The following is a 12,481-nucleotide window of genomic DNA, read 5'->3' as shown; positions in this document are numbered from 1 at the left end:
ATCTGCTTGTAAAAAAAAAAGTTGTCTTTTATGGCTTCCCATGAGAACAAAATCTTATTTAGTCTCTCTGATGACACACTTAATTGTTTTTGCAGACATTGATGAGTGCTCCTTGAACCCATTGCTTTGTGACAATGGGCAATGCAGAAACACTCCTGGAAGCTTCACTTGCACATGCCCCAAGGGATATGTGTACAAGCCTGATCAACAAACATGTGAAGGTAATTGAAAACACCTCTTTATGATATACCTATTCTGAGCATCTGATTTTTTTATATATTTATTTTTAAATCACTGTATCTCTGGAGTTATATTTGGATCAGATAAAATGTGGGCTTATTTGCCAACATGAGGGATGAATTCCATTTAAGGCAGACTGGAACTGTTGTATTTTTATAAGTATGCCATGAGACTTTTGAATTTGTGTATTACACTTGGGGGTGGGTATATATAATCTGCATTCCCAAAGGATATTTCGGGTGGGAATTTAGCTGCAGCTAGGTGTTCAGTGATCCCAGGGAATGGGAAGATTTGGTTTCACATCCCAGAGGACTATTGGACTCAGTGGGCACCAATGAGCACATTGCTGTCCTTCAACCTTGGTTCCCCAGTTTTAAATGAGAACAGCTGTGACCAGCCTTGTAGGATTGTTGCTGGAACGACTAAAGCAATGTCCCTTGAAACTTTGGGGTTAACAGTGGACTGTATGTGAAGAGTGAATAGATTTGCATTTTTACTGTATGCATAAAGTAAAGTTTGAATTTATAGGTTTTTTTTATGGTAGACAGTTGTCTTGGTCCTACGTGTACCTTGGCATGTGTATGGAGCTTCTGGGTTTGCAGGCTACCTTATGTACAAGTTGAAACCCATACAGTCATACCTTGGGTTACAGACGCTTCAGGTTGCGTCTTTTCGGGTTGTGCACTGCGCGAACCCAGAAGTACCCGAACAGGTTACTTCCGGGTTTCGGCGCTCACGCATGTGCAGAAACACTAAATAGTGCTTTGCACATGTGCAGAAGCGCCAAATCGTGACCCGCACGTGCACAGATGCGGTGCTGCGGGGTGCAAACGCTGCGGGTTGCGAACGTGCCTCCCGCACGGATTATGTTTGCAGCCCGAGCATCCACTGTACAGTAAATTGGAGCAATGGGACCATTTTACTTGCAGAATCCTTACCCTCATCTATGCTCACTTGACCACTTCAGTTTGCAGAACTGCAACTCCTACCGGAGCCGCACAATACTTGTTCTACACTTGTAAGAAATCAATACTTTAGTATGTCAGCACCCGCACTTTGGAACTCCCTGCCTATTGACATCAGGCAGAAGACTTTGTGCGGACAAGCAGAGTCCCTCAAACCCCTGAGCGGAATAAAGACACAATACAATGTGCTATGGGATTCAAATTGGCCACAACTTTATTAAGATTCAGATGTAGGGAGACCTTGGCTCAGGCATTGGGCGCTATCCTTCCCAGTCCCCAGCTGGGGTTCTGGGAGGCATCCGGGTTATCCACATGTATGGGGGTTGGGGCTGGCTCTGGAGAACATATGTTCAAGCAGAGAGAGCCCGCCCCCCATTCGCCACCGCTGGAAGGGGGAAGCGATGACGCCTATTGGTATGGTCAATGCTTCACCCAATACCCCGATCTTGTTGCTGCAAGGGGGTGAGGTCTCTGCCTCACACCCCTCCCTCTAGGAAAATCGCCAAAGATTCTGCCCAATGCCTGAAACAGCCAAAGTTGTGACGTATTGCTACGGGAAAGGCAAAACCAGCCAATGCAGGAAAATTCCTTTCCGGCCCTTCAAAAGCAACCTTGACATAGCAGCACCTGTGTACCTGTGGGAAAAGGTTCACCTGAAAAAGAAACTTCAATGAGGGTGTGGAGGGTGGGAGAAGCTCTGGAACCAACTAGTGCTTGGAGGTAGGATTCAAATTCTATTGTGTGTGCTAGAAAGTCCCTCCCCTTACCTGGCCATCCCCTGGCAACACCTCCCCAGGCAGGATTGGATGCTAGGTTGGGGTAGGCAGAGACCCCTGGCATCCTGCCTGGGAAGGTGGTGCCAGTCCTGAACTACCAGGGAGTCGCCCTATGGGATCAAGGGGCTGCGCGCGACCACGCAAAGGTCGCCCCCCCCTTCGATGTGCGGAGCGGTCATTGCTGTATTCTTTTTGGCACCTGCTTAAAACATTTTTTTTGTAAGCAAGCCTATACATGCAAATAGAATGCTGGCAAGTATTTTATTTCTTTTTGCTACATTTGATCATTTAAAAATGTTTTTTAATATCAGCTTTTAATTGTTTTTTATTGATAATGTTAATGCTTTTATCTACAAATCTCTGATTCAACAAGAGAATCCTTTTGTTTCTAGATGAGCAGACAGAAAGGAGCAATCTGAAGCTTTGCTGGTCACTAATTTTCACTGTTTCTCTTCTAGATATTGATGAGTGTGTATCCAGCCCCTGTGTTAATGGCGTGTGCAAAAATAATCCTGGCTCTTTTGCCTGTGAATGTTCCCCTGAAAGTACTTTGGATGCAACAAAAACCATCTGCATTGGTAATTTCTTCTTCTGAGCTGTCTTTATTGGCTGGAAAATATTTTTGTTATAATTGACATACATATATCTTCTTCAGTTTTCAGGAAGCTTTTTGAGAATAACCATGAAATAAAAGTGAAATAATTTAAAGAGTATTCCAATCACTGCTTCACTGTTTACTTGAACATATTAAAAAGTGTCTGTAGAGTATCCTTTCACATTGCATTAAAAATTGCCGAGGAGGTATTGTAGTGAATCAACAGATGATGAAAGACTGACCTGACATTCTGAGCTGGAATGAAAAGAGGTGGCAAATTTATAAAGTTGCTGTGGTTTGGGAATAGATGGCAGGTAGATGAGTGTGGTGGCACACATCTCAACTACTAGGTTTGAACGGGCAGGAAAAACATAAAGAGCTCGGTTGCATCAGGCCCAAGTCCCCCTAGTCCAGCAACCCACAGGCAAGACCTGAGTGCAATAACACACTCCTTGCTCATAATGCCCAGCAGCTGATATTCAGAGGCATCCTGCCTATAGTACTGGAGGAGGATGGCAAAAGACAGAAGCTGATTTTATCTTCTCAAAAACAAGAAGGAAGCTCCAGACTAAAAGACTGGTGGGTGTTGGCAACTATGTTGACACAAAATAAAAAAATTCATTCCGGTAGCACCTTAGAGACCAACTAAATTTGTTATTGGTATGAGCTTTCGTGTGCATGCACACTTCTTCAGATACACTGAAACGGAAGTCACCAGACCCTGTGACGGCAACAATGTTGGCACCCATCTGTCTTCAGAGACAGTGGAGTGTGCCTCAAGGGGTGAAATCAAACTGTGTTAGCAGCACTGAAGTGACCTCCCTAGGGTGCAAACTGGCTGCCCAGACAACAAGACCCCTATCTCTGTCTTGCTGATGTGGTCCAAGCGAAAGCAGAGGAAAACGTTTGGCACCAGCTCGCCCTCTCTTCCTAGGTTGGTTTTTATGAGGATAACTGAGTTCGTTTTCACCAGAATTCACTTACACTGGGTAAAGATATTTGAATAGTCATTCATGATCTATTGCTAAATGGCAACATCTTATTTTATTTTTATTTACCTTTGCAGAGACTGTTAAAGGCACATGTTGGCAGACCATAGTGAACGGCAGGTGTGAGATCAATATCAATGGGGCCACTCTGAAATCTCAGTGTTGTTCCTCTCTGGGTGCTGCTTGGGGTAGTCCCTGCGTTCCATGTGAGCGAGGTAAGACCATTTTGTTGTGTCCTTGGCAAATTATTATTTGGAGCATTAGAAGAAAGCATCCAGTAGAAAGGGCAAAATCATCTCTGGATGTTTTTTTTTTGGGGGGGGTGTTGGATGATCATTTGCCAGGCGGGGTTCAGTCTGAGCCCTCACTTTCATGACATGACAAAGCCCTAGAAAATATGATAGCAGTAAAGGTAATGGCTTTGAGCTTACACAGAATATCTTTCCCTCATCACTTAAAAGCTCAGCAGTGCATCTAATGATGGCCTCGCTCCTGTCTGCTGGTTTCAGAATTGTTTTTACAAGCTTTTTCAGATAAGTCTTTTGGGGGTGAGTGGGATGGACTTGAACATTATGTACTGCACAAGTTAGTCTTCTTAACACTTGGATTATGAACTCTGGCAATACCACCAAAGAAATATTGGTTTAGAAGGAAGGATTGCTGGATGAAGGTATGCAACTAGAACCCCAGCATATGCCTCATTAGAAATGCTGGATCTTGCTGAAACTTTCTGCTGATGAAGTAGCCTTTTCTGATCAGCTCATCTGCCTCAATCCCTGGAATGTCTGCTTATCATGGAACCCAGGTACATTCCAGAGGAGTGTGTGTACATATACTATACTTCATGCAGGGCACTATTGATCTGTATGAACTGAGTGTGCATCCTAAATCACACCCTCTTGCAGCTGCACATTTCTGGAGAAGTATAGTAATGTTGGGCTGTCTTTCAAGAAAGCTTGTTTTCTGCTATTGATCATCTTCCAATAAAGCCCTGGGTGCTTTAATACCCCCCTTGGAAGATCCTGTAGAAGTCTGGATCAAATGTTGTTCTGGTCATGGCCTGATATAGTACATGCTAAATGCATTATTTATTTCATAAAACTTATACACTGCTTGATTTTTAAAACACTTCAAAGCGTTTTACAAATGTTTGCTTAGCAGGAAAGTACTAGGAAGCTTGGAACCTTCCAGCTCTGTCTCTTCCATTTTAGTGGCTCAACTCAATTGCTTAAGCTGCAGCTTGATTGAGAGAGGTCTCTCTCTAAGGGTCTATATTAATTCCTAGCATGATTATATTAATTGTGATTAAAAGGGGATGTGCATTACTGTCACACTTTACAGAATACACTGCAATGCTGCAGACCACCTCAATCTTCACAAATGGTGTGAGATTCCAGAGGTTGCAGGCATGCTTTACTCAGGGCCTGTGTTTTCTTTTGGACGATGAGGCAAAGTGGAGACTGTGGTGTCTTTATGATACATGGTTTATTTACACATATATACAGCCTGAGTCTAGATGGGACTCCAAGGGTCTTGCACATTCCCAAAGACTAGTGGGAGATTATGTATATTTATCCAGGAAGTGTGCACAGTTTTCCATGGGTGAATGTGTACCGTGACAGGTTGTTATACACATTACCTGCTCAACTTACGTTTCCTCTAACATATACATTGCATACATGATAATTTTGTAATGTACAAAGGGGCCTTAAGCAAACTTACCACATAAATACTGTGTAATAAGTGGGTTTAGTCTTAACTTTTTATTAGGGCGCTGGTTGTCAAAAGAGAACAAAGTGAGACTTACTTATGAGTAAATATGCTTAATATTGCACTAAGAATCACTGTTGTGTCCCTTATTCAGGCTGCAGCCCCTTCCCTTAACTGTTATTGCTCATTTAATTGTTGTTATTTTGGAAGTTTCCATGCAGAAAAGGTCTGATCTGTGTTTCAGATGCAGTTTCATGTTCAGTGAAAGAAATTTGAGCTTTGGACTACAATGTTCTTTGCTTCTCTTTTATAGATTCAATCTGTTCGAGGGGATTTTCCAGGATAAGAGGAACACAGTGTGAAGGTATGTATTATTGCTCTGGAACTGGAAACATGTTAGTGGAGAAACAAAAAATTCTGGTGCCGTTTCTCACATTGCAATGGAAGATCACAGTGCCTAACAGATCTTTAGAGCAAGGATGAGGAATTAGATCTGGCCTGGTAGGCAGGATCCTTATCTTGTCCAGCTCTCCTGTGAACCAAATTTGACAGGTAGAGAGCCTAACACTACAATTACCTAATAAAAAAATTCCTTCCAGTAGCACCTTAGAGACCAACTAAGTTTGTTATTGGTATGAGCTTCCATGTGCATGCACACTTCATACCAATAACAAACTTAGTTGGTCTCTAAGGTGCTACTGGAAGAATTTTTTTTATTTTGTTTCGACAATGGCAGACCAACATGGCTACCTACCTGTAGCTTCAATTACCTGGTTTTGTCCATGCAGATGATCATTGGGCATAACGCCACTCATGGAACTATGGGAGCTCCAGCAGTCAGCTGGTAGTTGGGACTTGTATATGTCCATGTGCATGATCCTCATATTCTTTTGCATGCATGGTACAGGATCTGCAACACACAACACTACTTGGAAACTTTTTCAGGTTTGCAAAGGCTGCTTAAACCCCATTGACATCAATGAATACTAGCATGTTAATTCATGGAACTGGAAACGAAACTGATGGCCATGCAATCTCCATAAAGATGTGGTCATGCACACTTCCATGCCTCTCTCTTCCTGCAAGAGTAACAACCATCCATTTCTCAAATAGCTTCAGAGGATAAGGGTTTTATGTGAGAAGTTGTGGTGTAACACCTAGGGCTGCAAAAATATCTAGGGTGTGTTGTGTGACCAATGGTTTGCACACACCCATAGAATCCGGCTGCAGACTGCCCTTCACCTAATGGATGTGATATGAAAGTATTACTGCACTGGGAGTGGGAGAGAGAAGTGGGGGAGAGCTGGCAAATAACTCTTGAGATCTATGAAAAACAGATATGCACTGGGATCTAGGGGAAGCCATTAAAGTGAACAAGGTCCCATGGCAGTTACACCAGCGGTTGGGGAATAGGAGATTAAGCGGAAAGGCTCACTAAAGAAATGAACTGATAAAAAGGCCGATGGGATAGAGGCATGGAAAGCAGTCATGAGAAAGGCTAAGAAGGCACTGGTGGGGAACCTTGTTTGGTCCAGCAAGCCAGAACTTTAATTCCCTGCACTCCACAAGGCGAATTTGTCAGGTGGGCAGCACCTCAGGTGACTGAAAAGCAGTGTCATCCCGCCCACCTGTCAAGTTTGCCCTGTGGGCTAGGGCTAGGGGTCTGCTTTGCCAGAGCATTCCCCGCAGGATTGAACTCTCCACTCACCAGCTGATGAGTGGAGGCTTCATTACTGCTCTTTGCAGCGGTCTGCTTTGCTACCATGTCCCTCAAAGCTGTGCCCAGCAGGATTAAGCCCAGACCCCCTCCCATCAGCTGAGACCCGCTGTGATGAGTGGCGGAGGTCTGAGGCAGTTAAAGATATACTGTATACATGTCTCCTCCATGATGTCTTCCCCTTTGCTAGATGCCTGTGGCATCTTTCCCTTACTTGCGCCATCACTGTTGGAGAATGTGATGAGTACCCATAGCTACTGGTTGAGCACAAGGTATCTAAATGACAGCAAGAATCTTGTCCATTATCCCTCTTCTTGAAGTTCCAGTGGTTTCATACTGCATTGGGTCATGGTGACTAGTGCAACCTGACATGACAGAGCAGCTGAAATATTTGAAAAACAAATTATTCCCACATGTGTCTTCTAATAGCTTTTTTTATTTTAAAGAAAAGCAAGGAGGAACAAATTTATCTCCCTCCCTCAAACTTGTCCCTTCTCTCTCTCTCTCTCTCTTTCTCTCTCTCTCTCTCCAAATAATTACCAAATATCTTGGAAACATTTCTACCACAGATCCACTGTACATAGCTTTTATGATCTCAAGAGAGGAGTAAATGTTGCCCCACCTATTCCAAATCACAAGAACATGTTTGAGTGCTGAGAGATGGAAAGTTATTTTTCCAAGATAGTGGCCACAGGATTTTCTCACATATAACTTGCAGTAATTTCATATTGATCGATCCAGCATATTTTCCAGCACCCAAATATATCCGATTCCCTTTCCACTACTTTCTGACATGTGGATGGAACCCCACAGAATTTCAATCAGTTTAAGCATTTTTTTTCAGAGGAGGCAATTCAAGAAGATCTTCCCTCGAGGCTGCCGGTTCCCATGGCTTGCCTGCTGTGCAATAAAACCAAACTTGACTTGTCCTGCTGTTGTTCTTTTAACAACAGCTTGATGCTCGGGAGCAACAGGTAGTGCTTTCAACCTGCTTATTTGTATTGTCCCTTGCGAATATCTGCACATCAAGCTGTCATTAAAATTACAGCGGTGGGTTGAAAAGTTGACAACTCTACTATTACCAAAGCTTTTATTTAAAAAAACCTATTTCGCCATCATCCCAATGGCTTGGTACTCAGCACCTGACCTTGTCATTATCTACCAACCTTGGTACCTTTGACTGCAAAATGGAAAATGGCCATAGTTCAGTGGTAGGCAATTTGCTTTGCATGCTAAAGGTCCCATGTTCAATCTCTGATACCACCAGGTAGGGCTAGAAGTGTCTTCTGGCTGAAGCCCTGGAAATGCTGAACTAGATGGACCAATGGTCTGAGTCAGTATAAGGCAGCTTCCTAGGTTTTCTTCCTCCAGAGTCACTGTGTCCAATAACAAAGCTCTTCCTTACTTAATTTTTTCTTTTTTAAGTGTTATCCTTCCTGTGGCCACCCGCAACCTTCTGTCTACTGTGGTTGACGTTTGTTTTTTAGACAAAGCAATCCCTTAGATGCAGGGAAATGAAGTTAATTCTAACTATGGGAAAACGTGGTTAATTTTAAAGTTCTTAAAAGGCAAATCATTTCCACATGCAAATATTCCATAGGTTCTTGGGGTGCCCGCTGTCCCAAGTTTTCTGATTCTCCTCCTGCTTCTGTGAAGCAGTCTGCGTAGAGACGATGCAGCCCATAGAGTAAAGCTTGCGGTTTCCCTTTGGCTTTGGGTATAGCTGGATCAAGCCACTTCTAACCAAAATGTAGTACTTCAAAACCAAAATTAATATGTTATTCTCATGCTTGAAGAGACTGTTTAGTATGATGGAAGTATTGAATTCCTCTGCCTTGTAGAAATTTTTAAAGCATGTGTTTCTGGCTTTTTGTTTTTGTTTAAATAGATATCAACGAGTGTGAAGTGTTCCTTGGAGTGTGCACAAATGGACGGTGTGAAAATACTATGGGATCTTTTGTCTGCCAGTGTCCCAGTGGTATGACTCTGGATGCAACTGGACGGAGATGTATTGGTAAGCATGAGAGAACCTTTGCTCCAATCTAGTAAGCTGTGAATAAAAACCCTGGGCTCCAAAGCTTAGTCAGGATTTCAGTTTGGGCAGGGAAATATTCATTCTCTTATGCAAACCAGAGAATACTCCCCTGGGGAAATTATTTTGTATGCACAGATATAAGGAAAAGACCAATGGGTGGGGACCCTCACACTTGGGCCCAAATGTGGCCCTCCAGCCCCACCATCTGCCCTGCTTTGCACCCTCAATGGCTTTTTAATGCCTTGAATGTGTCCTTGAATTACTTGTTGGCCTTCTAGGGCAGTGGTCCTCAACCCCTGGGCCACGGACCGGTACCGGTCCATGGATCAGTTGGTACCGGGCCGCCCAAGGAACATTTAAATACAATTAAATTAAAATTATTAAATCAAAACAATATAAATAAAATATAAACAATCAACGTCCCCCCCCCTCAGCGGGCCGCAGTAAAATTATCAAACGTTGACTGGTCCGCGCCGATAAAAAGGTTAGGGAGCACTGTTCTAGGGGACCCCTTGACTGCTGGTGCTATGAAGCCATGAGTTGAGTGCATTTTGTTTTGAAAGCGCCTAACAGTGCATCCCGAGAGTTCTTGGAATGTGATACTTGCCTCCCCAGGGTCCCATTGCCCACCAGGCGAGGATTTCGGAAGGGAAAGATGAAAGGAAAACCCCACTTAGCCTTAGGAAACTGGGTTCAATTGGGGTAGAAGGCAGGCTTTGTGGGTTGTATCCAGTGCTAAAGTCACTTAGTGGTGAAGTTGTTCTGCGGTTACTCTGTTGTGATGACACAATCCATTGCACAATGGGGCAGCTGTTACATCGGAGTCATCTGTTGTGCAACATTAATACGCACCCTTGCACTTGCACGAGAACCCAACCACTTGTAGACACAGAACACTGGGTACAGCCATGGCTGCCGTTGCGTAAACCCATTGGCTTTTTCAGTACGGTCGATGGCAGTTATTCCCTCTCATGAGAAAAGGAAAATACTACAAAGGGAACACTGTCATGCTGAAAGGGTGACATACTTGTATCACTGTGTGGTTCAGCCTCTCTGAAGAGCGATCCCATGGTGGAAGGGAAATGGAGACACCCCTCCAGGGCAGTCGGCTTTATATGGACTCCCTGTTTCTCTCTCCATACGACACTTGAGTATTAGACTGGGTTTCCGTATTGTAACATTTCCTTAGTGGTTGGGTTCTGCTGCGCTGATGCCGCAGCTGCTTATTTCCCATCTATTGATGGCTTTTTAAAAAACCACACACCCTCAACAGATATTCGCTTGGAGTCGTGCTACTTGGATCACGATGACGAAGACTGCACAAAACCAATAGGAGGGCGGCATCGGCAGGATGCTTGCTGCTGTTCTGTTGGTGCAGCCTGGGGCCCCGACTGTGATGAATGCCCTGACAAGGGAACGCCTGAATATGAAGCCCTTTGCCCAAGAGGACCTGGGTTTTCTACCAGAGGAGAGATTATAAACGGAAAGCCATTTTTCAAAGGTATGCAAAGCCACCAATGGTCCTGGAACTGATTTATTTAGTTACTCCTTCTTTCCTTTCTCAGAGTAAACTCACACAACATGGGCAGGAATCGGAGTTTAGTGAAGTTCCAGACCACGTGCTTCTCACCTGAGAGTTGCAACACTACGGGGGTGGGGGTGGGGGTGGGACATGCAACTGGCTCTATCAGATGCTTGTCACCAGCATCCTGTTCCTTTGAGCAATATGACAACAGCACAGTGGCTATTGTACCTTTGTGTATTGCTGCTGCTCCCTTCCTTCCTTGTGTATAGAGTAGCTGGGCATGGGAAGAAACACCAAGCACAGATACTGGCTTTCCTTTACAACCCCATAATTTACACGGAAGTAAGGGAAGCACACATGTTCTTGCTTGTTGCAGTGGTTTTGCTTGTGGTCCTCCTGGACCTGTATTTGTAAGAGCTCAGCATTTCAGGGAGCTGGAAGAGAATTGGGAATAATAAGGGTGAAGGATGAGGGGTCTGTGAATAATGGCTTCCCTGTGGCTTGAAAGAGGGGTGTTGATCTGGAATGAGTGTTAATGCACTCTTTTATAAAGATGGAATGTTATTTGAATTCTTTAGCTGCTAATAAATGCTTTAAAGAACCAGTAATTGTGACCACCGTGGATATTAACTTTCCTCACTGAATTAATTGAATTAGCGAATCATTCAAGAATAATTCCTAAAGGAGGTGGTGGATATGACCTGAAGGGATGTTAGACATGAGGCAAAAGTGGGGGGGGGGGAGGTCACTGCTAGTACAACCCAGTGAATGTTTAGTCAGAATTCCCATTGTATTCAGTGAGATCTGCTACCTAGGAAATTGTGTTTTGGGCAGTCTCTGTGTCTAGCCATAGATTAAAATAAAACTCAATAAGAGATGTGCTAATTGCTGAGAATCTAGTCAGGCATCACTGCTATTGATCAGAGGTACAGAGCATGAGACCCTTTTCTACCTCAGACATGGAAGAAATAAAGAAAATGTAATACGCTTTGTAAGGGTAGCATTAAATGAATGGGCGTTCAGCTTCATATGCACAGAAGTGCCACAGGAGTGTGAACTACTGCTGTCATTTGAACACTCAGATGTGGGCGTTGCATTCAGTGAACTGCAACTGTTAAAACACTTCCGACCTGGTCATTTATATCTGGGCTTCACTGATGCAATTCTCATGAAATCAGAATTAACTAGATTTAACTACAGTGCTGTTTTTAACAATGGCTATGTCTGTGTCTTAGATATCAATGAATGCAAAATGATTCCAAGCCTTTGCACCTATGGAAAATGCAGAAACACCATTGGCAGTTTCCGTTGTAAATGTGACAGTGGGTTTGCACTTGATTCTGAAGAGAGGAACTGTACAGGTAAATTCCTTAGTTTGCATTGTGTCCAGTAGCGGCTGAAAATGTAAATGTAATATTGCAATTTGCACATCCAAAATGTGTGTTTTATTGATTTCAGTGCATTTTAAAGGTTTTATTACAAGCAAGTGGTATGCACATTTGGTTAAACACGACAAAAATAAAATATTTCTTGACCATTAAAATTCATTTTTAAAACTGCAATACAGTATATGTTTGCATTTGAAATAACTTGGTTTTGTTTGAAATGGCAGATATTGATGAATGCCGCATCTCTCCTGATCTGTGTGGCCAAGGACTCTGTGTCAACACCCCTGGAGATTTCCACTGTGAATGCTTTGAAGGTTATGAAAGTGGATTTATGATGATGAAAAACTGCATGGGTATGTTACTCAAGGCATATTTACATTGGGGCGCTCACCAAACCTTATGAGGTCACTGTTGTTCCAGTAACTGCTGGTTTGCATCTGGACTCCATTTTTTTTGGAACAGTTGTGAAAAAGCAGGGTGTGGGGAAGAAGTGTCACTTTAGTCATCCAAAGTCTTTGTTTCCTAAATTTAATGAGGGAAT

General features: G+C 43.3%; 1 protein-coding gene across 1 annotated transcript in view; it reads left to right on the top strand.

Annotated features, from left to right (window-relative positions):
* Nucleotides 1-12,481, top strand: part of FBN1 (fibrillin 1) — a 213,098-nt gene that overhangs the window by 125,320 nt on the left and 75,297 nt on the right. The window contains exons 20-27 of the mRNA XM_035132327.3: nt 96-221; nt 2,440-2,559; nt 3,643-3,780; nt 5,589-5,639; nt 8,881-9,006; nt 10,301-10,528; nt 11,788-11,913; nt 12,165-12,293. Of these exons, the coding sequence (XP_034988218.3) occupies nt 96-221; nt 2,440-2,559; nt 3,643-3,780; nt 5,589-5,639; nt 8,881-9,006; nt 10,301-10,528; nt 11,788-11,913; nt 12,165-12,293 (1,044 nt within the window). The remainder of the gene's footprint in view (nt 1-95; nt 222-2,439; nt 2,560-3,642; nt 3,781-5,588; nt 5,640-8,880; nt 9,007-10,300; nt 10,529-11,787; nt 11,914-12,164; nt 12,294-12,481) is intronic.

Source organism: Zootoca vivipara, chromosome 13 (genome assembly GCF_965207765.1).
Source record: "Zootoca vivipara chromosome 13, rZooViv2.hap1.1, whole genome shotgun sequence".
Classification (NCBI taxonomy): Eukaryota; Metazoa; Chordata; class Lepidosauria; order Squamata; family Lacertidae; genus Zootoca; species Zootoca vivipara.
This window is presented reverse-complemented; position numbering and strand designations above follow the sequence as displayed.